This window comes from Orcinus orca, chromosome 11, assembly GCF_937001465.1.
Source record: "Orcinus orca chromosome 11, mOrcOrc1.1, whole genome shotgun sequence".
NCBI lineage: Eukaryota > Metazoa > Chordata > Mammalia > Artiodactyla > Delphinidae > Orcinus > Orcinus orca.
The window spans coordinates 1,495,224-1,521,934 of NC_064569.1; the positions used below are offsets into that span (position 1 = coordinate 1,495,224).

The following is a 26,711-nucleotide window of genomic DNA, read 5'->3' on the forward strand; positions in this document are numbered from 1 at the left end:
GGCAGCCGACTATGGGGTGGAGGGGGCAGGTAAGGACAAGGGCGGGGATGGTGGCGGTCGTGGGGTGCTTCTGACACCTTAGATCAGAGCTCTAGAGCATCTGCTCCGCGCTGCTATTCAATGGTTCAGTGCACCAACATCTGTGCAAACATTACCAAGTCTCTTAATCAAGGAAAAATCCTGACAAAAAACTAAACCACACATGTTAAAAACCAACCGCAAGAGGGCTTGCCTACAGATAACGAGAGAAGACTGAACATGCTGGGGAGCGAGGGACGTGTGCAGGGGCTAGAGGGACTGTCTAGGAGGGGCAGCTCCTGGGGGCAGGTGCAGGAGGTCTTGGAGCCGGGGTGGTGGTGGTGAGGGGAGAACCAGGCAGGGGCAAGGCTGGTCCTCTGGGGCAGGTTCACCTGGGGCCAGGTGCTCCCACAGCAAGTTGCGGGGGGGGGGGGGGCGGAGGAGCTCTCTCCAGAAAAGAGGGGTGCGGGCTGTTCTCCCCCGCCTCTCAGTGGAGGGGCTGTTTTAGCGTGAATACGATGGGCTGACAGTGCCGGCCAAGTGCGAGCCGTCACCCGTGGTCCTCGGGAGAGCTCATTTCCTGGATGCTGGGAGCGGGAAGGGGCTGCGCTGGCAGCTGCCCAGCGGTTGTAAACACCCTTCCACCGTCTCACTCTGGGATCCCAGGGCTGCATCCTCCTAGACAGTGTGTGTCATGCTAGGCCAATTGCAAAGGGGGAAGGAAAGGAGGCAGCGATCAAAACTCAGAAGGAAAGGGGGCCTAGCTCGTTCCAAACGTTAAAGAAAAAAGAATAAAAACATTTCGAAGTAAAGCAACGAGAAAGAAAATCCTTTCAACCAATTTAAACAAACCAACCAGAATAACTTAGTGGGAATAAGGAGCTGGGAGGAAGCGGCAAGGAGAGAGCAACGGGGTGAGTGCGGGGCGGGCGCGGCGTCGTGGGGCAGGACGCCGGTACTTACGTTTACCTCGGTGATGGCTATGTCAACAATGCTACCAACAACAATCAAGGCGTCAAACGTGTTCCATGCATCACAGAAATAGTGCTGCATGGGGCAGAGGGGCCAAAGGAGGGAGACAGGAGGAAAAACCAACAACAAAGAAACACAAAACAAAAGGAAGAGGAAAATGAAAAAAAAAAGCATGAAAGAAAGGAGAGAAGAGGAAAAAAATGAGAAAAGAAAGAGGTTATGTGGGCATACTGGACCCTCTTACCACTCCACAGTTCTGGAGGTGCACACCTGGCACCCGGTGCTCGCCGAGCCTGACAAAAGCCGGGTTAGTCGGGGCGGGGGCGCCGGGCGGGGGTCCTGGAGGAGGAGACGCCCCGGCCGCCCCTTGTCCGGCCCGGCAGAGTGGGGACAGTGCGGGGGCTCACGTCCCCCAGGACGGCGGCAGGTGCAAGAGAAAGCATGACTGGCGGGGGTAAAACAGGAAAACCAAACAATGAACCGGAGGAGGTGAAGAGGGAGGGACACGGAGGCGTCCTGGGCACAATCATACTCACATTCGTCTCACTGAGAATGACGTCAATTACGCTGCCAATTACGATGAGGCAGTCAAAGACATTCCAGGGGTCACTAAAGTGGCCCTACACGGGGCGGCAGGACGGGAGTGAAAAGGAAGGTCAGACAGACAGGAACAGAGCACCGCCGTGGGCCGCACCGTCGCTGCCGGGTCCCAGCGGGGCGGGGTCCTCCCCCTCCAGACCCAGCCCACTCGCCACCCGCCCTACTTCCCCAGCCCCTCCCAGGCCTCCAGCGCCTCCTAGGAGGCCTGCCTGCAGGGAGGGAGGGAGGGAGGGAGGGAGGGAGGGAACGGGGCGGGGGCCCTCGCGGGGTGGTCTGGGAATTAGCAGGCGGCCATTGGTGTGGTCCAGGCACAGCCAGGCCCTCTGGGCTCAGGGGTGAGCCGTGTGACGCTCGTGACAGTGAGGGGACCATGGCCTCAGAACAGCATCTACAAGGTCACCCTCGTGGCAGCCCTGGACGGGCATCCAGCCCTGGACGGGCCCGGTGCCTCTGGACGGAGGCTTTCCTCCCTGAAAGGGGACGGAGGCCAGGCCAGTCCCAAGGTTTGGTGACGTGGGAGGTGACCCTAGACCGGCTCTCGGGGCAGGGGTGTCTCTGAAGCACCGCCATGCTCAGCTCCATCATTCTGACTCAGGATCCTGCTGAAGTGGCCCCCGCGAGAGTGAGGTTCTCACAGCCTTTGCTGCAGGATGGGGGTGGTGGGGGCTGTCGGCTGGGTGGGGGTCTGGGGGCTGTCGTGTCTAGGGGGAGCGATCAGGATGCTGACTCCACTCCTTTGTCCTGCACACATGGATTTTGTTTGTTTTACACCATATTTGGGGAAGGGAACAGAAGAATGTTTTTCAAAGACTTTTTCAAAGTTCATGGACAACTGGTCAACCAAGGGCTGTCCCCTTCCTGTGAGGGTTCTTGGAGTCCTGGGTGGGCAGGCTCTCTGCAAAGAGAGGGCGGGTTCTTAGGTCTGGACCACTGCCTCTCAGAGTGCAGGGGAAAGGGAGCAATGCTCTGTGACACACAGATGTTCAGGAGCCCTGGGAACCACACAGCCGTCCTCCCCAGGGGTGGAGCGGGGAGGGCCCAGCACCGAGGGCATCTGTCTTTCCTTAAGAAAGGACATCTGCCCCTTTGGTTCTTCAAGGGATGCCCCAGCCTCTGAGCCACGAGGTGGGGCTTCCAGGAGATGCACTTCTGAGGTTGGTGAGGAGGTAAGAAAGCATCGGGCTGGCCTCTTAGAGTCTCCCTGGTCCCTCTCCCTGGCCCTCCTGGGGCGGCCAACTCTCGCTCTCTATTTCTGAGTCCCAGGAGGCTGTGCTCTTCCATTTCTTCCTGACTCCCTCCAGCTCCCTGACCACTCCACCCCCACCCTTCCTAGCCGTGCCCCCTCTCAGATGGATCACAAGACATGCTGTCCCAGGGCTGTTATTCTTAGTGTGGAGGTCAGGTCGCAGGGAAAGGGACCTCTCGGTTCCCAGGCCTTTCTGCCAAAAAAAAAGCAGAAATGCCTCTGTGGAGACTCTGGACAGCCCGGTGGGGAGCAGAGGTCGGCCAGGGCGTGGGTGAGGTGAGAGTCACTTGAAACCCTTGCTGGCTTCCCAGAGTATTTTTCTGAATATCCCGGAGCCTTTGGGGGCACCGAGAGGCTTCTCTCTCCCATTCGAGTCACGTGCTGTGAGCGGGAAAGAACCGACCCCCTCCAGGGTCCTCCCATGGCATCACAGGGCACGTGGAGAGCACTGGTTTTGAGGGCAAAGAGTGAAGACCCCGTGCAAATGACAAATACGCGTGTGCTTTAACATCAGGTTTTGGGAAACACTGGGGGACTATCTCTAGAGAGGAAAACCATCTCTGTGGGTAGAGTTGTTTCGGGAGGGAAGGGGAGGGGGTGTCCAGGAAGAGGAAGGAGGGAAGCAGGAACCAGAGGAGAGTCCAGGACACCCCGCATCCAGCCTAGAAAACGCAGTGGCAAGTCGTTATTCGGGTCTGGGGGGCGAGGGGAGGAGAGAGGTCGGGGGGCGTCTCGGCGCTCAGGGAGAGGGGAGGGGCTGGCATCTGCTCGTTCACCACAGGGACCTGGAACAGATGGGGGAGTTGGCCTCGGTCCACAGCGTGGATGAGGCGAGAGACAGAAAGGGAGAAGGCAGGCAGAGGCGAGGCAGACGAGAGGTTAACAGCTGGCGAGCTCCGGAAGGAGCCTGGCCCCCAGGGACCCTGCAACCCTCACCCACCCCATGCACCGCCTGTCATCCCCACTCTTGCGCTCTTCTGTGTTCGTGCACAGGACGGGCAGGCCCGCCCCAGTGCTCTGCGGCCGGCGGCTTCCGCTGGGTCGCCTGGCCTCACCCGCCCCCTTGCCCTCCACCAGCTGTGCTGCTGGCGCATTTGGTTGGCCCCTCTGTCCTGTGGGCCCGGGGCCAAGGCCTCCACTGGCCGCAGAGCCCCACCAGTTCCCGCCCGGAGGAGGTTTACACACGGCCCACGGTGCGGGGGGTGACAGGGTCCCTTTAAGAGGCAGCTTCCCCCTGCCCCGTCCACCCCCTTCCTGCCCCGTCAACCCTCCAAGCTGGACCATGAACACAGTTTCAGATCCAGCTGTCAGTGCCTCCTCCCAGCCGTCCACACCCATCCCAGAAACACGCTGACGCCCTCCAGGGGGCTCGACAGGTTGCCGAGGGACACACCTGGCCAATTCCCCAAGTGGGCAGGGCCCGGGAGGAAGGTTGCCCCCTGTTGTCAGTGCAAGAGCTGTGTCCTCTCTCTCCGTCACACACACGCACACACACACTCGCACACACACCTGTTGTCACCCATCTCCTCGACTGCTGGAAACCATGGATGACATGGGTTTGGGGAGTATGATGGAGGAAATAGAATGGGAAAACAATCATAGACTTGTTTTCTCGAAATCAGGCTGACCTCCAGGTCATACCTGTCACTCGTTCTTTCTCTGGTAGAAGTCAGGGATAGCGAAAGGGGCTCCGGGCTCTCCCTGAAGTGGGGAACCAAACCTCTCAATGTCCAGATCCTCAGAGCCAGGCAGGGCTGCCCACGCAGGGGCGGACGGCGTTTTGGGGGAAGACTTTCTCTCGCCATCTCTAACCCTGCAGGGTAAGTGGGTCCCTAGCCTCAGGAGGTCTCGTGCGTGTACCCCTGGGCTGAAAGGCAAGCGCCCCGCTGGGAACAATCCCTTCTCCGGAGGGCGCCGACCCTCTGCTCACTGGCTGCCACGGCAGAAGAGACGTGGACCGAATCGATCCTAGGCTCAGCACAACGTGACTAGGAAAGGACGCTGCTGCCCAGCACCCACAATGCACTTCACCTGCATGAGAATTTTGGATTTTCCTCTCTTGGATTATCTGTGCCCTGACTCACTCCACCCCTGGAGCTGTTCTGAGCTGGAAGAGGCGGTGTAGTGGTTAAGGGTGTGACCCGCAGAGGCAGGTGTCCGGGTTCGAGTCCTCCATCTAGCACTTACTGGCTGGGTGACCTTGAGCAGATAACCGCACCTCTCTGTGCCCCAGTTTCCCCCTATGACACGGCGACCTGTGGGTTATGGTAGGAATGACACAAGTGAAGGGCCTGCACCTGTAGGAAGCCCAGTGAGTTCCAGCGACTGCCACGGTTGCTGGAGCTGGTCCGTCCCCTTCTAGGGAGGCCAGACGCACAGGGTCAGCTTTGGGGGTGGGACTGAGCAGTGGGGAAGGCAAGGCTCAGGAATGTGGACGGAGGAGGGGGAACGTGAAGGTTCCAGAATCCCAAGCTCCCTTCAGTGGGTCTCATCTTGAATCCTAGTGAGGACTGCCTGTCCTGAGGTTCTCGGATGACATCCAGCATCACTTGAGATTGGTGACCGTAAGTAAGCTGTCCTGGCTAGCTTCTGTCTAACTCAGGTCCACACAGATAGTGAACTGCCAGGTTCCTAGAAACCACTATTCCTCCCAGGGAGACCCAGGCCCCTTTTGCTCTGGCTGGAGGGCTGGGAGGAGAGGAGTGGGCTGCCAGGTGGGCCCACATCCTGTCTCTGGTCCCGAGAGCAGGGCTGCTGCTGGGAGGTCCAGGCACACGCCCTGGCCCTGAATTCGGGACTCTCAGCCCCTTCCCCGCCCAGAGCAGAGTCAACACAAGCTTTAAAACAGGACGGTGGTGAGAGGGGTCCACAGGCGTCTACACACCTGGGACTGTGCTGCCATTGCTGGCTTTCTTCTCCTCTCCATCCCCTCCCGCGTGGCTTCCTTATCTACCTCTGACGGGTCCAGCAGAGAGAAGGCAAGGAACACAGAGGAGGTGACCGGATGCTCTTCCTGGTGAGGAAGCTGACTGGACTTTGTCCGGGTCTCTGCCCCAAGACTGTTCCCTTCCAGGGACACATGGGGCCCCAGAGATCGACGTGGCGGGGGGGGGGCGGCCCTGGGTGGAGGCTGGACGTGGAGCTGCTGGAAGCAGAAAGGGCCACCTGGGGGAGGCGGGGCCTAGAATGGAGTGGGCAGACGGCGTGTGCTTGGCCAGGGAAGGGGGCCCAGCCGAGTAAGGGCCCTGCTGGCGTGAGCTGGGAGGCTGTGCCTGGTTCCGGGTCGTGGGACGGGGAGATGGGAGGTGGTGGGTGCAGCCGGCGGCTGAGTGTCGCCACACAGAGATAATAGAAACTGTATGACGTTAGGATGTCATTCAGACGTAACAGTAATTGAGGAAATCACTGGCATCTAGTGGGGCGGCATGACTGGTGCACAGCTGTCCCCGGCCCCTGGCAGCTCCCACCCTGTGACGTGCCCCTTCAGAAGCCCTGGAGCCCCCCAGCAGACAGCCCGGGACGGGGGCGGGCGGGGCAAAGGGCAGCAGCTGACAGGGGCCGGGGTCAAGGAGACCCTGGGCGGGTGGCGGTGATGGGGCCGCACTCCAGTAGTTAGAGGAGTGCACACTTGGAAGTGGACATTGCTCTCGTTTCTCCTTTGGAATTAAGCTTTTTTCTCCCCAGGAAGGTTTCAAAGGCCCTCAGTCATTTATCTCACCAAGATGTAACGGGTGCTTCTGGGTGCCTGGAAGTGCACAGATGTGGGCAGAGCGTGAGCCCAACCTGACCTGCCGCCTCCCACGGGGTGAGGGGACAGGGGGTCAGCTGGGCTCCTTTGGGGCCTGGGGAAGGTTTCCTCCGCCCCAGTTGGCACCTGGGTCCACGGCAGGACCCCGCTGCAGGATCGTCCAGGACGAGGGTCCAAGGGGATATGCCTCGAGAGCGGGCAAGGCCGTCTGACACGTGGCAACGTCCGCAGGCACCCCACTTCAAAGGAACACGGGGGGCCCCCTGGAGGCGGGAAGGGGATGCAGAGGACGGCAGCCTTGGTGGGGGCGAGGCGTCATCTGCCCACCTGGAATCTTCTCCCGGCCCATCCCGCAGACTACGCCCCGGGCGGAGTCCCCCAAACCTGACCTGACCATCCCATCCTCGCCCTCCCCCCTTCCCGACGCAAGCCACCTAATGGGCCGGCCCCTCCTTAGCCCCAGGGGGCGTGGCCCACCGCACCCCTGCAGCCTCCACCTGTGCCCACTCTAGAGAACCTGCCCTCAACTCCAGAGATGCGTCACCAGGCCTGGCCCCTCCTGTGTCAGACAGAGTGACTGCCAGCCTCCAGGGGAGGGGAGGCGGGCCCAGCTCATGCAGCCTTGCCGGGACTGTTCCTGCCACCATCGTCTGGGTCTCGGCCCTGCTAGCAGCCCTCCCCCGCCCCTCCCACAGGTCCAGGCTGGCGGGTCTGGACACCACTGCTGACAGGCGCAGGGGGCTCGTCCCCTCCCAGTGACTCTCACGTGGCCGTGTCACCCAGCGTGAATCATCTCCATGTTAAATAATGAAACGCAACAGCTGCCCTGCCCTCCCCACAAGGGGCCTTTCCACGAGTGCTGGGTTTATTTTTGATCAGACTGACTTCAACGCCCCCTGCCCATCTGGCAGATCACCGGTAAAGGGGGTGCGGGGAACTAAACACAGACGTTTCCCATTATAACTAAGGAATTATAGACATATATATATATTTACATTATGTGTATAGGTGTGAGTTTCCTATACATAAAGATTTAGATTTTCTCTGAATTTTATTTAAGGAAAATTAAGGAAGTAGTACTAAGTATTTATTGCCAAAAGGGAGTTTTGGTTCTCCAGTGATTGAAGCCCACCAGCCTGAAAGAATGTCTAAGTTTCATGCAAGTTCCGAAAAGGAAATATTCTTGCTGGCTCTCGGTGTTTTTAGAGTTGGACTTTCCATGTCGGAAGGAAATAGAAGGAGACTTCACATTTCTAGTGGTAGTTTGAGCTGCGCTGAACCTTGGCCGCTAACCGGCCACCGAGTCCCAGTTTCTGCTACACGTTACCTACTTGCTCCTCAAGCAAACGATCCCTAAATGCTCTTTCAGGACCAGCAGGGCCACCCTCCCCGGGGCCTTTCAGGACCAGCAGGGCCACTCTCCCCGGGGCCTTTCAGGACCAGCAGGGCCACTCTCCCCGGGGCCTTTCAGGACCAGCAGGGCCTCTCTCCCCGGGGCCTTTCAGGACCAGCAGGGCCACTCTCCCTGGGGCCTTTCAGGACCAGCAGGGCCACTCTCCCTGGGGCCTTTCAGGACCAGCAGGGCCACCCTCCCCGGGGCGGACCCGGCCCGCACACCGTGGGGCCTGCCCCCTGCAGATTTCCCAGACGCCCAGTGGAATGGTACTGGGGGCCTCTGGGAAGTGATTAGGCCATGAGGGTGGAGCCCTCAGGAACGGGACTGGGGTCCTTGAACAGGGGACCCCACAGAGCTCCCTCGCTCCTTCCACCTGCGAGGACACAGCTGTGAGCGGACGGGGCCCCCTTCATTGGACGTGGCCCTGTGCTCCTATCTGGGACCCCCAGCCTCCAGACCGTGCGAAGTAGATTTCTGCAGTTTGTCCTGGCAGCCGGGCAGACTGAGATGGCCATGACCCCACTCAGGCCCAGCTAAGCCAGCCTCCCCACATTACCGAGGAACGGACGCGGAAAGAACGGCCCTACCTGCCCTCCCTGCTCGTTCGAGGTGATGCTGAGGGGGGAGGTGGGCTTCCTGCTCTGTCTCCAGAATTTCGTCTGTCGGTGGGATCTGGGGGCGGGGGATGATCAAGCAAGAGATAAAGTAAACTTTGTTTTGTAGGAAATAAAGCCTCACAAAAACCTTTGCCCCTTGCAGAAACGTCCGCTTGCTTAAGACTGTTAGGAGGGGAATTAGGGCGAGTGGTACAGCTGGATCCAGAGGTAAAGCTGGAGAGAAAGCAGATCTTAGCTGCAACGTGGTATCTGGTGAAGACAAAGCCAGTTTCTAGTAGTTTCAGCTTTCCAGACAGGAGACGGAATGGCCCGGGCTGGCATCCTCTCCTGCCGGTCACCCCACTTTCTCCTCCATCTCCTGGTCCTTTACTGGCTCTAAGGAAAGGGTCCTGACGTTCTCTCAGTAGCTCAGGGAGGACTCCCTCCCAGGACCCCAGCCCGATTGCTCCTGCCTACGGGGTCTTCCCGGCACTTGGAAGAGCCCGGCCCTGGTTCCTCTCGCCCCATCTGCCCGGGCTGCCCCGACGGAGCCTACCCTTTGGTGTGGTCCCCGCTGGCCTTCTTCAGGGGGACAGAGGGCAAAGCCGATTTTGGACGTAAAGGAACATCATAGCCTAAACTTGAGTCCCGCTTGAGCGGGAAGGCAGGCAGGGCTCGGCTGTGCAGACGGGTCCCTTCCCTCGTCAGACGGTCACCTGCTGGGGGGCTCGCCCTGCTTCTCCACCCGCCTGGCCCCTCTCCCAGAGCAGGGGCGGCTCGCTCACCGGGGACAAGGAAACACCAGAGACAGCGGGTCCAGCCTCGGAAGCCCCCTCCCCTCTGCTGGGGCAGGGGTGCCCCTGGGGAGCCCCAAGCTGTCTGGAGGTTGTGCTCATGTGAGAAAGGCTGTTACTAAAGTGGAAGCAGATGCTGGGTCTTCAAGGAAAGAAGGTTCTGGATGTGGACAAAGCTGAGGACAGACGGAAGAACCGGCTGCAGTTTCCTGGCTGGAGACAGTCTCCCTGAAGGCTCCCTGACCCCCCACCCCCACCCATCCTGGCCCCTTCTGCCAGTCCAGCCCTCATCTGTCCCTCTGCCATGGCCCAGGGAAGGAGTCAGCTGGTGATGACTCTTCCTACCTTGACCGTTCACCCCGGAAATCTGTACCGTGTCTCGGGCAACAGTCCTTCCCAAGACAGAAAACCGTCCTAAGGATGGCAGAGGAGACTTTGTTCTGGGGGCACCAGGGGCCGGGACCCTCACGCACAAGCACAGCCAGAAATGCGGGGAAGGCCGCCTTCGTGCTCGGCAAGGCCAAGGCCGTCCACACTCTCAGCTCAGACTTCCTGGCCGAGCACATCGCCTGGCCCGGCCCCACAGCCGGGTGCTGGCCACTGAACCGCCTGCCTTGGCATCTGCAGCTACTGGACCCGGGAGGTCCGGGGACGACTGGGGGGCCAGGAGGGGACCCACACCGGGGACGCCGGGCCAGGAGCCGGTCTTACTCTTCCCACAGGGCTCCCACACCTGAGATCACCCACCTGGGTCCATGAAGCCAGAGCAGTTGGGGTGAGGCGGACGGATGGAGGGATGCAGACCCCGCGAGCGGCCTGCGGAGAAGCGGTGTCTAGAGCCCCATGGCCCAATATGGCAGCCGCCGGCCATGTGGCCACACAGATTTGAATTAATTTAAATAAAATTAAGAACCCAGGCCTCGGCTGCATGAGCCAAGGTGCCCAGGAGGCGGGTGGCTGTTCACAGACCGACGGTGGGCACGGAGCGTCTGTATTCCTGCAGACGGTCCTGGCGCTGGTCTGGAGACCGCATGCGTCCCTTGGGTTGAAACGCCTTTGGGCCCCAGTTTCTCCGCATCAGGAGCGTCCCCGAGGCTCCAGTCGCTCTTACGCCCAAGAGCCGGGGGCCAGGGGGGCGATGAGTGTTTCCATTTTGGTTCCACTCGCTTTCTGGACTGTTCTCGGCGGGGAGGGTGTGGACAAGCGTTTTGATCCCAGAGAGCTGTGGGGTCAGGCCCTCCGGGGGCAGAGACGTGGCCGCTCCCTGACTGGGCAGCACCAAGGGGATGGGAAAGTCTCAGAGACAGCTGCCCCCGCTTCCTCACCTGCCAGGGCCCAGGTGAGTCCCTGGGGGGAGGAGGGGGAGTCGGGAATCCTCCCACCTCCCTGGGCCGATCTGCTTCTCTGAGCAGGAGCCTGGGGCCCCTTCTCCCTTCATCACCTGCTGGGTCATGGTCAGCAGCAAGTTCCAGGCACATGATCACCCCACCCCCGAGAGCTGAGCGCGGAGCGTCTGGGGCTGGCCCTGCCCTGGAACCTCCACAGTCATGGAGAGCTGCCCAAAGGGGCTGAAGCCTTGGAACCCCCTGGGTCGCCCTATTGACCCTGAAGGACTTGGGTTAAAGTTCAATCTGGAGTTTTAACTGGGATTGTACTGAAGAGAAATGACATCTCTGTAACATTGACTTTCCCAATTCATGAACATGACATATTTCTCCATTTACTGAGTTTTCTTTAACTCCTCTGTGTGAAATTTCACAGACTTCTGTAAAGATCTGAGAGGTTTCTGGTTAGATTTATTCTTAGGCATTGGAGATATCTATATCTATATCTATCTATCTATCTATCTATATATATATATATATATTTTTTTTTTTGCGGTACGCGGGCCTCTCACTGCTGTGGTCTCTCCCGCTGCGGAGCACAGGCTCTGGACGCGCAGGCTCAGCGGCCATGGCTCACGGGCCCAGCCGCTCCGCGGCATGTGGGATCTTCCCGGACCGGGGCACGAACCCGTGTCCCCTGCATCGGCAGGCGGACTCTCAACCACTGCGCCACCAGGGAAGCCCAGGCATTGGATATTTTTCAGTGCTTATCATAAACTGTATCTTAAAAGTTTTTTCCTGTCTTTGCTGATAAATTTCTGTTCATGATAGGAGGACAGTCCAGCTACTTAGTTAACTTCAGACGATTCTATGCGAAACCTTTTCATGCTGACCAGCTTGGTCCTGCACAGTCTCGTGGGGCCCAGGGGCCATCGGAAATGTCCAGGGCAGTCCTCCTCTCGGGGAGAAATTCCCTCTGGCCATTAGGTGTCCAAGACACTCCTGTCACCTGCCCCATTCTTCAGACAGAATGTGAATTTTAGGAGCAGAGCAGGGATTTACTTGAGTCCATTTATTTTCCATAAGGTGGCGAGCAGAACAGATGGAAATGAAGACCGAGAACATCAATTACCATGAGGACAACGAAAGAACGGGGCCAAACTACAAACCGACCGACCGACCAGCCAACCAACCACAGAGACCAAGGGACAGAGTAGGAAGCCCAGCAGGCCAACCTCAGACACCTGATGTTAGGACTGATGGCAATCCCTGCATCCTTACTGCCTAACTGTCCTTCCTCACCTGACGCTCGCAGGTGCAAACTCACTCGTGGCACAAACACACGATCACATTAGAAGCACCGGTTCTAGGGCCAGATCCAGCTAGATATTTCCACCAGGGCTTCAACTACTTTCTTTCTTTAAAAATTTATTTATTTATCTATTTTTGGCTGTGTTGGGTCTTCATTGCTGCACACGGGCTTTTCTCTAGTTGCGGCGAGCGGGGGCTACTCTTTGTTGCGGTGCGTGGGCTTTTCATCGTGGTGGTTTCTCTTGTTGTGGAGCACGGGCTCTAGGTGCACGGGCTTCAGTAGTTGTGGCACATGGGCTCAGTAGTTGTGGTGCACGGGCTTAGGTGCTCCGCAGCACATGGGATCTTCCCGGACTGGGGCTCGAACCCGTGTCCCCTGCACTGGCAGGCAGATTCTTAACCACTGCACCACCAGGCAAGTCCCCTCAAGTACTTTCTGGTTTGGTTATCTTCCTGGAAATGTTGGGGATGCTTTTCTTGGAGTCTACTCCTTAACGAGAATCCAGGAACCCCACTCTCCTCCCAACTGGACAGGCTTGTTTGGCTGGCCAGGCCGGGGACCCTTCCCCCTCTGCTGCCAGAAGCCCCGGCAGGGTATTCCCAGAAAAGGTCCATTTCCCTTTTTCTTTATGCCACAGACAGACCCTGGCATGTGTGAAATGCAGATGGCCCCAGGATGGCTCTCTTACTTCTCTGGAAAAGTTTCTCCTATTTCACCCCATCTTCTCACAACAGAAAACTAGAGATGGAGGAAGTTGGGTGCTTTATGGTTTAGAGCACCCTACCTGGCTGCTTCCCGGGAAACGGGCTTTTGCTCCTGGGTGTGCAGGATTCAGGGAGAGTGTTTTCCAGGCAGAGGCCCCTGCAGGTGTCACTGCCACGTGCTCCCTAGGGCAGGTTTGCCCAGTGTGTCTCCTGAGCTCGGGAGCCTGACTCAGGAAGTCCCCTGCAGGGCCCTGGAGCCGGCGTCAGGCATCATCTGAAACACGTCTGAGTCAACGTGGAATGACTCAAGGCTTTGAAATATGTAAACTGTATGTCTCACAAAGCTGGGGGAAAATGATGCCGGTTTCCCTCCTGGAGGCTGTCGTCCCAGGGCACGCTGCTGCGGGCTGTGAGCCTGCCGGCTCCTGGGCGGCATGGCTGGGAATAGGACCGCAGGGGACCCCACAGAAGGTGGCCAGGGACATTCCATGGTCTCCTCTGCCCCTAAATGGGACAGGTCTTGGAAGGGAAAGTGAGACAGCGTTTATTTGCTGCTCTGGAAGAGACAGGAAAACACCATTGTTATCACCAAATGGCATTCATTAGGGGTCTTATTCTCTGAAAATCAGCCAGGTTCCCAGGCGTTCTCAGTGAGAGAGGAAGACTCGGCACGGTAAGAATACGGTCTGTCTTGTCTTTGAATCCCCTCAAAGGTGGTTTCCCTCTTTCTGGAAAGTTCCCAGCAGAACACCTGGTGTGGGAAGATGCTTGCTAACAGCTCTGTGTGGCGGAAATTACATCGACTACAAAGTCAGACACACCGGCTTCTATTCCCAGTTCTGCCGATTAATGATGGTGTAATTAATACGCTACTTAATTGCTCTGAGCTTCACTCCCCTCTTCCCCAAGATGAGGAGCTAATGCCTATCTTGAGAGACGTCCTGAGGATTCCACGCGACGAGGTGTGTGTCGCACTGCAGGTTACTGAGAACGGTTGGTGGAATGTTAATTCAGAGAAGACGACGCAGATCCTGGCGCTGAATAGGAATCCGACAGCCAAGGGGCACCCCTCCTGGCCTGGCTAGTCCTGGGGCAGGTGATCATCTGAATGGAAATGGAATATAGGGCCAGGGACTCCTGCTTTCCACCCCCCGCTGATCTGTGTTGCATCTGGAAAAACTAGTAACAGTGGGGAAGAGAAGGTTTGGAGAGCTGTCCTGCACGACCCTCTGAGAAATAATGCGTTCCTTCTCATCGCCCCCCAGAGCTGTGCAGCAGCGGGGAGCCTCCAAGCCACTGGGATACCCCTCCGGGGCAGCCGCCCCCTGTGACGCCCAGGTCAGTGGACGCCGGCGATGCTGACCTGTCTACAGGGCCGGAGACGGAAGGCCTGCTTGAACCGGGTCACCCTCTGTCCTTGAGGCCCAGGGGCAGGTCGGGTGGGGAGGGCACAGATAATCCAAGTGACAGGGAGCCAACCTGCCCTGCCCTGCCTCACTCAGCCAATGGCTCTAATCTTCTCTCCCAGCCTTTTTTCTAGAAGCTGCTTACAAGTAGCAAAGCAGAGACATTTGCAGGTCCGTCCCGTACTGGAAGGTACAGGGGGCAATGATGCAGCCCTGAGGTGGGGAAACAGACACCCAGCCCTGAGCAAACGCAGCCCCGGCTCAGCTCTTACAGCCAGGCTCTTAGTCTGCGCGGCGGGCAAAACGGGGAGAGAACAGAGCCCGGGTGGGTCTGGGGGGCTGGGCCTCGAGAGGTTTGGTTTCTAGTCTCTTCTAGATGACGTGCTGGGGGCCGGGGCCATGGTGGGGAGACAAGGACCGTTCTGCCTACCCTGCAAGGAGGTTTGCGCAGGCACGTCCCTGTTCCCTGTGTCCAGACCACGGCCCGGCCCGCGGGCTGAGATTCTGCTTCGAGGAGCTGGCCTGGCTCAAGGCCTGCAGGCTCCGGAGCTGGAACGTTCATCGTTGGGAGGATACGGTCCGTCGCTGAGCCTCTGCTCCCACTGGCCCCCACCTGTCCCCCGGCACCGTGGGCCAGAGGCCCGTCTCGGAGGCCTACCTTGGGCTTGAAGGCAATGAGCTTCAGAATCATCTCCACCGTGAAGAGGCCGGTGAACAGCATGTTGAGAATGTTCATGGCGATTTTGAACAGGCAGCTCTGCCCGTAGTGCTGCAGGGGCGGGGGCCGTGCATGAGCCGGGGCTCGCTGCTCCCGGCCACCCCTCAGCACTCAGCCTGGGGGGCCGACCACCCCCGTGGGGCCCCGCAGGTCCCTCCCGTCTCTGCCGGCACCGCCAGCGCGGCTGCGCAGAGGCTCGTGCTCCTGCCCTGATGGGGAGACAGCCCCGCCGGCCTCCTGGTCCTCGGGGGGCTCCACCCAGCTCGGCCCCCCGACGGTCACGGCCCCTTCAGGGTCCCCTGTGCTCCACTTCCCTCCCTCCATCTCATCGGCCCAGGATCCTGGGATCCTCCACCCTCGACAAGGGACACTTGTGCTTCTCCAGCTGCCCCCCCGCCCCCGCCCCCTTGGCCAGCGTGACGGTGACACGCCGCCCACGCGCCCACCGGCAGATGCCATGCCGGCCCACTGGACTGACCTGCATGGCCAGGCAGATGGTGTTCAGCAGGATGAGGACGAACATCAGGTACTCGAAGTAGGTGGAGTTGACCACGTACCACACCTTGTACTGGTGCTGGTTCTTGGGGATGTACCTCCGCAGGGGCCGGGCCTTCAGCGCGTACTCCACGCACTGCCGCTGCGTCGGGGAGACGGGGGTGAGAAACCCGGATGCTGGGGGATGGCGGGGGTGGGGGGTGCAGAGGAAGCTGCACACCCCAGGGGAGGGGTTCTCTGGGGGAGAGACATCGTCTACAGCTCTAGCTCGTTTATAGGTTGAGCTGCTACTTGGACGTGTTTTGATTTTCTATCCCTCCCTCAACGGGGGAGAGACCCTCTCTAGTTAGTCCCATCAGGACGTAGTCAGGGGGTCCGTGTCCCCTCCTTTCCATCTCGGTGATGCCCACTGTGCACTGCAGATGCTCGGTGGCATCTGGTAAATACTGGCTGACTGACTGACAGTCTGTCTTCTCGCTGATGGTTTCCCAGCCACAGACTCTCCTGGGGGCCCGTCTCTCCTCAGTGTTCCTCTCCTGTCCTAAGTCCATCTTCCTTATCTGCCAGGGTCCGCAGACTAGAAGTCACAGCTCACGGCCAGGGGATGGGATCCTGGGCCGACTACACTCCGGCCATCTCTGCGCTGTGCCCGGAGCCCAGGTCAGGACCAGGGTCCCCCAGGCCCTTCTCTCACCCAGCCTCCAAGCCCGACCAGCGCTGTTCTCTCCACTTCTACCGTCACTTCTCGCCTACACTTGCTAATTGGCCTCCCTCTCTCCTGGCTTCCTTACAGTCCAAAGTCCAGGCTCAAGGTGTGGACATCGGAGCTGCAAGGGGTGCAGCGGGCCTGACGGGGGTGCTCCTTACCTAGCAGAGCTTGAGTCCCCCGTGGACGGGACGCATTTCCCGTGGACGCTTTCCGGCCTCCCGACCGCACACCCAGCCTGCCCTCCCGGCCGCGGAGCTCAGCCCAGGGCCAGCGTGGCCGCATCCCTCCTGCTGGAGCCCTTCCCCCCCCTCTGCGTGCACAGCCTCTCTGTTCTACAAGAAACCATCTAACAGTGGTTTCTAAGCCGTCCTCTCCCCGCCCCAAACCTCCACCCTCACTGTTCTGGTTTCTTTCCTCTATCAACGGTGCCGCCCCACCCTGGGCACCTCTTGACTCACCGGCTTCTAGGTGTGGGCGAGAGGCTCTTTCACAAAACCCCCCAGACCCACCACCGAGTCTCCCTGAGGAGCTGTTCACAGACCCTGTTGGTGAGCGCGGCTGCAAGCTGGATCTGCAGGGTCTGCGTCCCTTCTGCCCTTGGGCCTCCGGGAGACACTGGGCGGGGGGCCTGGGGCTCTCTGCCAACCACAGCCTCCCCCGGGGGCCCAAGCTGCAGCCCTCACCCCCGGCCCCTGGCCCCCCGGGGAACCAAGCTGCAGCCCTGCCCCCGGCGGCACCTGGTTCTTGTCCAGCTCGCAGTTCTTGTACTCCTGCTCCCCCTGCTCCTGGAAGGTGACAATGACGAAGCCCACGAAGATGTTCATCATGAAGAAGGCGATGATGATGATGTAGATGATGAAGAAGACGGAGATCTCCACGCGGTAGTTGTAAATGGGGCCCTTGTCCTCCGTGTGGGAGTCGATGGAGCGGTACAGCAGCCTGGGGGGACAGCCCGCGGAGGGCGGTGGCGATGACACCGCTGCTCCGAGCTCCCCGGGGCCGGGGGGCCGGAGACAGCTCCAGGCCGAGAGTCGGGAGGCCTGCGTTCAAGCCCCAGCTCTGCCTCTTACTGGCTGTGTGACTTGGGCAAACCACTCAACCTCTCTGAGCCTCAGATTCCTTACCTGCAAAGTGGAGACAATAATTCCGGACTTTCCTACCGGGCAGGGTAGTTGATCTAACGTATGTGAAGGTGTTTTGAAACTGGCAGGAGCTGTCTAACTGTGACATGAGTCATGGCCATTGGTTTCAGATGCTGGAGCTACTGGTAAATATTGAGACAGCTTTGCTGCTTCTCTGGCAGAGACCCGGAGGGTTTACAGTGAACATAAAATAAGTCTGAGAACGAGTGTCCACTTAAGATAGAAACACCTGATCAGGAAAAACGCCCCAGGCTCACCCAGATCATCAGCCATGGTCTGGTTTACACTCAGGTGGCCCGTGTCTGCCGCCCAGCTGGGCCGCGGCTACGTGCCCGTCAGGCTGCTTCCTCTCCGGCCTGTTACTCCACACAGCACGTGGCTGTTCTCTAGGTAGCACAGGTATTTTACCATTTAATAACGGTGCCTCTCACCTAAGGTCACGTGCTGTCGTTGACTTAGAAATATCTAGAGTTTCCTGACATTCAGATGATCGTGTCACCGGAATACACATGGGGGCGTGAGGGAAGCAGGTGTCTGTACAGAAATACACGGAGGCCCTCCTGGACAGGCCTGGTGGAGGGGATGCAGCTTATGGGCCACCGGGCTGGTCCAGGCCTGGCAGCACTGCCTCTGCAGGAACTTTCCTCCGCAAATCAGACACAGCTCCCTCCAAGGAGACTGCGGCAGAGGCTAACCAGCGGGCACCTCCGCCGTCTCTACCCACGTCCGTGCCTGCTGGGAACTTCAGTCCTACGGTGACCCAGGGGCCCCTCCACTCCCAGATGCCATGAGGGTGATGACAGGCTTTACTGTGGCTCAGTCTAGCTTGGGGAGGGGAGCTACAAGAAGCTCGTTTTGGGTTGAAGCTCTGAGATCCAGAAGAAGAGTGGTGTTTGGGCGGCAACCACGGCCCGTGGGGAGCTGGAGAAGTATGGTTTCTGGGAACGGTGTGGAGCGGCAGTTGAACCCGGCCCGGAGCTGCGTACTCACTCTGGCCACCCCTCAAAGGTGGAGACGGTGAACAGGGCCATCATAGCCGCCAGGACATTGTCAAAGTCAAACTTGCTGTTCTCCCAGCTGCGGGGCTGGATGATGGGGTGATCCACCTCCCCGTCCTTGTATGTGACGTAGTTCCCCCTAAGGAAGGGAGAAGGGGCTCGTTCTGGGCTCTCCCGTCTCCCCTCAGCCTACCCACCACTGCCTCCTGGCTTGGGGGTGGGATGAAACTGGCTAAGCTTAAACCCAGAGCTCCAGCCGCTGGGAAGATGTCAGGGGTGGAATATTCAGGAACAGATGATCTTACGTGTTACGTCAATAGGACCAGACAACCCGTGGGCAAAAGTGCAGCCACCACTGCTGTCAGAGACAGAACGGGCTGCCCGTCCTCCCAGGACAAGTCACCAACCGCCTGGAGTCAACCAGCCTGACTGCCCCCCGGCCGTACTCACTTGCATTCGGCCTCTGTCTGTTTGGAACTGTCCGAGCAGGTGTAGAGCTTGCCCTGGAAGGTGGAAGAGCAAAGTGACTGGAGAAGCTCCTTAATCGAGGGACCAGTCAAAAACCGATTAGTGATATCGCTGTAGCCAGCTCTGCGCTGGGGTCTCGGGACCAAAGTGTAAGGAGAGCAGAGCCCAGACGGGAAGTCAGGACTCAGAGCGGTCGGTGCACAAACACGCCCTGGGCTGCAGGCACCCGACCGAAGGGAAGCCCAGACGCGAAGCTGGGCCCACAGGGCAGGTCTGGAGAGGGAGGGGGGACGGGCGGGGCTAGGGGGCTCGGCGGTGGAAGTCAGGGCACGACGACACGGTGAGGGGAGAGCTTCAGGGGGAGAAGGGCAGAAAGAGAAGGGCAGGAACCAGGGACCCGGCCTCCCCGCCGCCGAGGGCCCGCCGGGAGCAGGGCGAGGACCCAGACAAACCGGGGCTCTGCAGCGACCTGGGGGGACTCGGTGCTGTGGTCACAGGGAGCCCCGCGGGCTTAGGTGGGTGACTCACACGGAGGGGGCTGGGGATAGCAGCCCCTGTGCCGTTCTCTACAAGGAAGGGCCGGGCAGTGGTGGAGGTGCGTGCCTCTGCGCTGCTCTCCTCAGGCTGGGGGCTAGCCCTCCTCGGGCCTAGTCCTCCCCTGGTCTGGGAACTAGTTAGTCCTCCCCCGGTCTGGGAACTAGTTAGCTCTCCTTGGGTCTGGGAACTAGTCTTCCTCTGGTCTGGGAACTAGTTAAGTCTTCCTTTGGTCTGGGAACTAGTTAGTCCTCCTCTGGTCTGGGAACTAGTTAGTCCTCCTCTGGTCTGGGAACTAGTCCTCCTCGGGTCTGGAAGCTGCGAGGGGCTGTGGGGAGGCCGCATCCAACCCCAGTGTGACCCAGCACCGTCCCCTCCGTGTCCCCTCTGCCAGCTCCCGTCCAGGTCCCAGAAGCTGGTGGGCGGGAAGGATGCAGGGCCACAGGTCCGGCCGAGACCCCACCTTGAAGAGCTGGACCCCGATGCAGGCGAACATGAACTGCAGCAGCGTGGTGACGATCACGATGTTCCCGATGGTGCGGATGGCCACGAACACGCACTGCACCACGTGCTGCAGGTGGACAGAGGGGTCGGGCCCGGGGCCTGGGCTGAGCCCCCTTGACACGAGCCTCTCAGAGGAGGTGCGGGCAGCCCTTTGCCACGAGTGGGGGAATCAGACTCAAAGGGGCAAAGCGCACGTCCTCCTAGGTCACGGGGTGATGGAGCCTGGTGAAACCCGCGTCCCACTGGGCTCCAGGAGCCCCGCTAACCTCCCGCGTTCTGGGGGCGGCAGTTCAGGGGTCTCATCGCTACCTGGGGCTCGGGGCAGTGTGTGTGTCTCCTTTTGCAGAAGCTCTGCTGAGAAGCTGGGATTGTGAACGGGGCCTCTGCTGTGGCTCCGTGTATCACGGACCCGGGATGGGAAGTGGGGCTGAGGTACTGGCAGGAGGGTCCCGGCTCCGACCCGGGAGCCTGACTGTCGGCCCTGTCTCCCGCCTGCCCGTCGCCTCATGTGGACCCCCAGGCTGAGGCTCCCACGGAGGACCGCCTGGCTCACCTTCAGCCCCTTGGCCCTGTTGATGGCCCTCAGGGGTCTCAGCACCCTCAGGACCCGCAAGATCTTCACCACATTGATGGCGCTGGACCTGGGGGAGAGGACGGGCGGGGCTGAGCCTCTCCTGCCCCTGGTCCCGTGGCAGCGGAGGGTGAGCCGCTTCCTGGCAGGAGGTCCCAGCCCAAACGGAGAAACTGGGGAGTCTGCTGGGGACTTCCTCGCCCCAGCACCATTTCCCGTTCTCTTCTCCCACTGCAGGGACCCAGAGCTGGCCGGGGACTTTCTTGTTGGCGAGCAAATCACGGGAAAAGCATTTACCGTGAGCCACTAGCAGTGTATGCTACTCGGGGGGTGTTTACCGTGCCGAGGACACGTGGAGCGACGCAAAGCTCCACCAGACCCCGGCCACTGCGGATACACTTCCTAACTGTTGGGCCCTCGCTTCTCCATCTGTAAAACGGGGCAGCGATCACCTCACGAGCTTGTTGCAAGGATTAAATGAGAAAACGCACACGAACCATCTAGCAGCCTAACTGGCACATGCAGTGATGTGAACACGTGGTGGCTTTTATTATCATGAACTTGAAGAAATACTGTACGAATGGTGGGACCTTGGGTGGAGGAGATACCTGGTGCTCACCTGCAAACCCAAGTCCCAGGTGGCTGCCCATCACGCTCCCTCTGTGCACAGCACACCCAGGCCTAGAGGCGACGGCTCGGACACCAGACTCCGCGCACCTGGGGCGCCAGGGCCCAGCCGGCTCCCCTGGGAGCACAGGCCACTGCGCCCTCCAGGGGCACGCAGGCCCCTCACCACGGCGGCTGGCGGGCTCTCTGAAGCGTCCCTCGCCCTCACCCACAAGCCGCCTTTGGAGAGCCCTTACCCTCCCTGGGACCTAAAACACGTGGTCCCGTCAGCAAGCGCTGACCTCATGCCTCCCGTGTCAGGACGCCGTCCGCTGAGAGTGGGCTGGGGGAAAGCCCTGTGTCTCTGGTTCACGACTGTCTGATCACAAGGGACTCAAAGGGCCGCCCGACCCATCCCAGCATCTCAGGGACAATGGGAGGGACGGAAAGGCCAGACTGAGGGGGGATTCAGGGACGGAAAGGCCAGACTGAGGGGGGCATTCTTGGCTCGAGGGTAAGAGTGATTTAGTGGCAGTGACGGGATTAGACCCACAAGCTCACAGGCAGACAGCCTGGGGTAGAATAAGGATGATCCCAGCAAAGGGTCTCACTCTGAATGCCTCCACCTCCGCTCCTTCTAGGCCGACCATGGGGACAGCCTCGGGACGGAGCCCCAGACGCCTCTGCCCTGCCACTGGGGTGACCCGGGCCGAGTCCCAGGTCCTGACCTCAGTTTTCTGTCTAGAAAACAGTGATAACATCACTGGCCCTGCCTGCCTCATGGGTCCTGTGAGGCTCAGAGAGGAATGTGTACGGAAAGTGCTTTGGAAGTTAAGTACAGGGTTAGCATTACCAGCTGGGAGAATTCAGGAGAAACTAGTAATGAGATTCTTTTAAACTTGAGCACGTTCACAGCCTTGGTTGCAGGTGGAATTGTCCGCAGAGCATTTAAAATCCCTCAGGCCCTGGCTGTAGCCCAGACCAATTAAATCAAAGCTTGGGGGGTGGGAGGGGTCCAGGCAAAGGTCTTGTTTTAAAGTTGCTCCGGTGATTCCCCTGCACAGCCAGGAGTGAGGACCAGTCCCTCCTCCCTCTCCCTCCCTCATCAGGGGCTCTGACTGGAGACCCGAGAGGAAGGGGCGGGGGGAGTCAGGGCTGGCCGTGGCCACCGCAGGCCTGGGCTGAGGGTGCCCGCGGAGCCAGTAGGAGGGCCCTGGAGACCTTCCTCTCTCGTAACTGGGCCGGGCCCACCTGCTGGGTGAGATCCAGACATGGAAACAGATCCTCGCTTGGGTCAATGTACCCCAAGGGTCCCACCACTGAGGACCCAGACACCAGAGCCACGGCCGCCGGCGAGGGCCTGTCCCGCTCCCAGCCTAGTTCTGCGTGGCCACAGGCAGGCCTCCCCACCACCAGCTGTCGTCTCCCCCCACCCCTGGCTCCCGGCTGTCCTCTCCGACACTGTCCCCCATCCACGCCTCCCTCGGGGGCCAGGGGGCCCCACTCACTGGATGCCGAAGGAGATGAGGGACACGCTGACCACCAGTAGGTCCAGGATGTTGAAGTAGTTCCGGCAGAAGGAGCCCTTGTGCAGGAAGGCCCCGTAGGCGGTCATCTGGGGGGACACGGGGAGGCGCGGCATGAGCAGCCCCCGGGCTCCAGAGACCCTCACTCCACCCCTCCCCACACGGCACCTCCGGCCAGGCCCAGGTGAGGAGCCCGGGAGTGACGGGGGCGGGGGGGCAGGACAGGAGACATGGTGCTGGGAGCTTCTGCTGCTGGCGCTGCTGCAGCCCCTGAAGGCTCCCTCGCGCCCCTGTACGCTCAGGTCCCCCACAGCCCCCGCCACAAGCTCGCTCCACCGCAGGGCCCGCCTAGGACACGGTCCTCTGGGGGGACCCCCGGTGGGGACCAGCCACCCTGGCTTCCCAGGACTTTCCTGGCTTAGTCCCAGGCAATCCCTCAGTCTCGGGCAGACCCTAACGCCCGAAGTTCTACCAAGGACGCTGGCAACCCGCATCTGTCCACGTCCCAGCCCCAGGCAGTGCTGATGACCCAGGCCTGGTACTCTGAGCTCCATTCTACTGTCTGGTTCTGGAGCCGTGTGTTCAGAGGGGCCGCGGGCACCACAGTAAGAGCACGGCTCTGGAGCCAGGCCACCCTCTGCACTTTGAGTGCCCGGGGCAAGTTACTCAACTTCTCTGAGTCTCATCTGAGAAATGGGGCAACGAAATCCTCTACCCTGGAGGGTGGTAAGCGCCCTCGGGAATTACACGCAAAGCCCTTAGGTCACTGTCCTGCAGCCGGCAACCTGCATGCCAGGCGAGCTTCTCTACAGAGAACTGGACTCGGCCGGGGAGCTAGGACTTGGACTCTGGGTCCCTCCTGTGATGGGGAGGATGTTCAGTGCCCCCTCTGTAAAGTGGCATCCCCTTCCCTGCCGTTGTGAGGCGCCTGCTGGAGAACCACGTGAAAGCCCCCTGGAGACTAAGAAGGGACCACGTCAGGGGTGATGACTGTCTCGGGTTTGCTGTCACCACCCCCCTCGGAGCTCAGCCTAGAGCCGCTGTTGAGGCCCCACAGACACCTGTCCGATTTCCTTGACGTAAGCTAAGGGCCAGTGGATTTCCAGGTGAAGGGCTGAAGGGTCACAGCCGTGAAGCGACAGCCAAAGGGGGAAATTTGGAGCTGACGGCTTAGAGCTTGGAAGCAGCTCCCTGGTCACCTGGGGCCAATCTATCTCTTTGGAAACAGAGCGTGCGCAAGGCAGCCCGTCCGCGGAGCGATTCAAAAGCAAACACAGGGGAAATTGGCAAAAAATAGCTCTTGGAATCTAATTCTTCCCACTTATCTCCTGCAGGAGGGGGTCACAGGGGACTCAGGCACCTGTGTCCTGCAGGAGCTTCCAGAAGTGGGTGGCTTATGTGAAGGGCTGCGGGGAACATAGCTGGGGATCTGTCCCGAAGGGCTGCGGGGAACACAGCTGGGGATCTGTCCCAAAGGCCTGCCAGGAGCTTCCAGAAGTGGGTGGCTTATGTGCAGGGCTGCAGGGAACACAGCTGGGGATCTGTCCCAAAGGCCTGCCAGGAGCTTCCAGAAGTGGGTGGCTTATGTGCAGGGCTGCGGGGACACAGCTGGGGATCTGTCCCGAAGGGCTGCGGGGACACAGCTGGGGATCTGTCCCGAAGGCCTGCAGCTGGAGGGGCTGCTTGCTGTCCTGTCTCTTAGTGGAGGTCTGGGCCCCCGAGTGCGGGCCCGGGTGCTTCCATGGTTTGTGTTAACTGAGAGGCCCTGAGCCCCGAAGGCTGGCGAGAGTGTGTGTGTGTGTGTGTGTGTGTGTGTGTGTGTGTGTGTGTGTGTGCAGGCTGTCCGCCCAGGCAGGGCCAGAGGAAGGGTGGCCATAGGAGAAAGGGCAGGTGGACGCTGGGAAAACGGGGCATTTATTTGAAAGTTCCCTGTGAGATCCAGGGAGTCAGGTACCCAGTGCAGGACCCCCCTTTTACCCTGTCTGCTGACTGCCACCTACCCTACTTCTGCTCCTGAAGTCCTAACCTTTGCCCAGGAAGAGCCTCGCTGGGGAGAGGAAAGGGTTGAACGCTGGGCTGGGAGGGCAGGACGCCCCTCCGTCCAGCCAGCTCCGCTCCGGGCAGCAATGCTGCTCATTGAACGCATCTTACCTTCTGCAATCTCTACTCGCGGGTTCTGGTCCCACCTCCCTCCTCCTCTAGGTGACAGCCCTTGGCATCATTCAGGCCAACTGTCCTGGTCCCACAAGGCTAAACGTGCCCAGGCCTTCCAACTGTCCCTGACACTGGACACCCCTCCTGCACGACGGTCACCTCTGCCGGGCAGGATGCCGGGCCCAAGGGCGGGGCAGAGGGACCCGGGGGACCGGGTGCAGGCAGTGTCCTGGGGCCGGGCTCCACCTAGAGGCACAGTCAGGCAGCGTAGAAGCGGGAAGCAGAGGGAGAGGGTGGGCGGGAGAGAGGATCTCGCCAGCACCGTGCTTGTAAGGAGACGGCAGCCTTGGAGGAAAAGGAGCGCCGCTGAGGCCCACCCGGGAGCTGGGGGAGGGTCTGAGACCAGGAAAGAGTGTGGCGTTTGTGTGCCTCCCCGAGTCTGGAGTCCAGGGAAGGGCATCCACGCAGCCAGGCGGTCCCGGTTCCCTCTCCCCACCCCCGGGGTCAGAGAGGAAACCCGAGGAACACTCCTGGATTCCTCTTGGTTAACGTCTGGTTAGCTGGAACCAGGAGGTCTGGACAAAAAAAAAGAAGGCTTGCGAAAGTGACCACTCAGGTTGTATGTGGATGTGACAGGCCGTCCTCGCCTGAAGAAGGCCGGGAGGGAGGGTCTGGGGCTGCCACACGTGCAGGGTGGGAGGAGCCCGGACCCCGGGGAGGCACCGAGCGGGGCGGCCCTGCCGACCGTGGTGAGGGTGACCCCAGGCTCTGGGAGAGAACGGGAGTCACACACACTCCCTCGACTCGGAACTCACCCCCGAAGCTCGGGTGCCCTGGGAAACTTGAAAACCCTAACAGAGTAGATGTAAGTAATATATTAATTGTATATTAATAGAAATAACGAAATAAAGCTTAGGGCAAACGCCTGTCACCCGAAGCTGCTCAGACGTGGGCTCTACTGTGCTGGGGTCACCGGGCTGGAGCAGGTCCAGCCCCTCAGCCCTGGGCTCTGGGTTCCACACTGAGCCCTGGAGGACATGCTCCCTCCTCCAGGCCCGGGGCAAGGGGTGAGGCAGCAGAGCCTCGGGGGTAACCCAGGGCTCAGAGGTGTCTGCAGGGTCTGTCCCAAGCCCTCGGTTGGGACACTGGCCTTGGCCCCGTGATTACCCCCACACAGGCCTGTGCTGACAACAGGCCTCCGATGGGCACAGGCAGGGTGACTCCCGGAGGCCCCTGAGCTTTCCCACTTGTGTTGTTTGTACGGCATCTCCTCTGGGCAGGAGGAGGAAAAGACGGTTCCAGCCCGGGGCAGGCGTGGCTTCCAGAGGCGGTGGGGGGCGGGCGGTGCCCGGCCAGCCTCAGTCCGACACTGCGCACAAGGCACAGAGTGAGGGGCACAAATTCCTCCAGTTTCAGACTTGAGAGTAAAAACGAGTGAAAGAAACAGGAGGAAAGGGGCAGAGCAGAGAGAGAGGAGGCTTTGCTGCGTGCGTTACCTTGAGGATAATTTCTAACGTAAAGATACTAGTGAAGACATAGTCTGCGTTGCCTAGGATCTGAAAGATAAGCACAACCAGATTAGTGGCTCCGAGTGGCCGGACAACAGAGCGTGTGTTAGGAGCAGAGCAGCGACAGCCGGACAGGACAGGACAGGACAGGGCAGGAGCGGGGGGCATGCATTACCTTCAGAGCAATTTCAATGGTGAAAATGGTAGTGAAAACAATGTCAAAATAAAACAGAATCTGTAAAACAAAGAGACACAGGGTGGGGATGGGGCAGGGATGGGAGAAGCAGGACGGGAGGAGGGGTCACCAGCAGGAAGTCACCCAAAGCAGGGAGCCTTTCCGTGGGGAGACAGTGGAACGGGTTAGGGGACCAGAGGCACTGGCACAGCACTGGGTCCTGGAGTCCCCAGATCTGTGAGGGGAGCTTCCAGGGCCGACTCAGCTGGCCCTGGGTCTGGCTGGGTGCTTTTCTCATGAATTCAGTTTACTTACAAACCCAAATCAGGCCGCTGGGACGCTTGTCAAAAGGACAGCGTGGGGTTTGCTTTTCACTGCATGAAATTGCAAAATGCTTAATTCGCATTGGCATGACGAGCTAGTCTCTCATGTTCGTGGGACCCTACGCCGCTGCTGTGCCCTTCAGGGTGCGGAAGGGTGCACCCC

General features: G+C 60.0%; 1 protein-coding gene across 11 annotated transcripts in view; it reads right to left on the reverse strand.

The window, feature by feature from the left end:
• CACNA1C (calcium voltage-gated channel subunit alpha1 C) overlaps positions 1-26,711 on the reverse strand; it is a 462,295-nt gene that overhangs the window by 43,259 nt on the left and 392,325 nt on the right. For 4 of the 11 annotated variants that reach the window (XM_012539283.3, XM_012539278.3, XM_049694804.1 and 1 more), the window contains exons 21-30: positions 26,039-26,098; positions 22,371-22,477; positions 20,239-20,326; positions 19,645-19,752; positions 18,630-18,682; positions 18,172-18,318; positions 16,777-16,978; positions 15,314-15,472; positions 14,776-14,886; positions 982-1,065 (exon numbers count right to left, since the gene is read on the reverse strand). In XM_012539283.3, coding sequence (XP_012394737.1) covers positions 982-1,065; positions 14,776-14,886; positions 15,314-15,472; positions 16,777-16,978; positions 18,172-18,318; positions 18,630-18,682; positions 19,645-19,752; positions 20,239-20,326; positions 22,371-22,477; positions 26,039-26,098 — 1,119 coding nt within the window. Of the gene's footprint in view, positions 1-981; positions 1,066-1,526; positions 1,611-14,775; positions 14,887-15,313; positions 15,473-16,776; positions 16,979-18,171; positions 18,319-18,629; positions 18,683-19,644; positions 19,753-20,238; positions 20,327-22,370; positions 22,478-26,038; positions 26,099-26,225; positions 26,286-26,711 lie in introns of all 11 variants that reach the window. The other 7 variants (XM_033417409.2, XM_012539280.3, XM_033417410.2 and 4 more) reach the window with 3 other exon arrangements.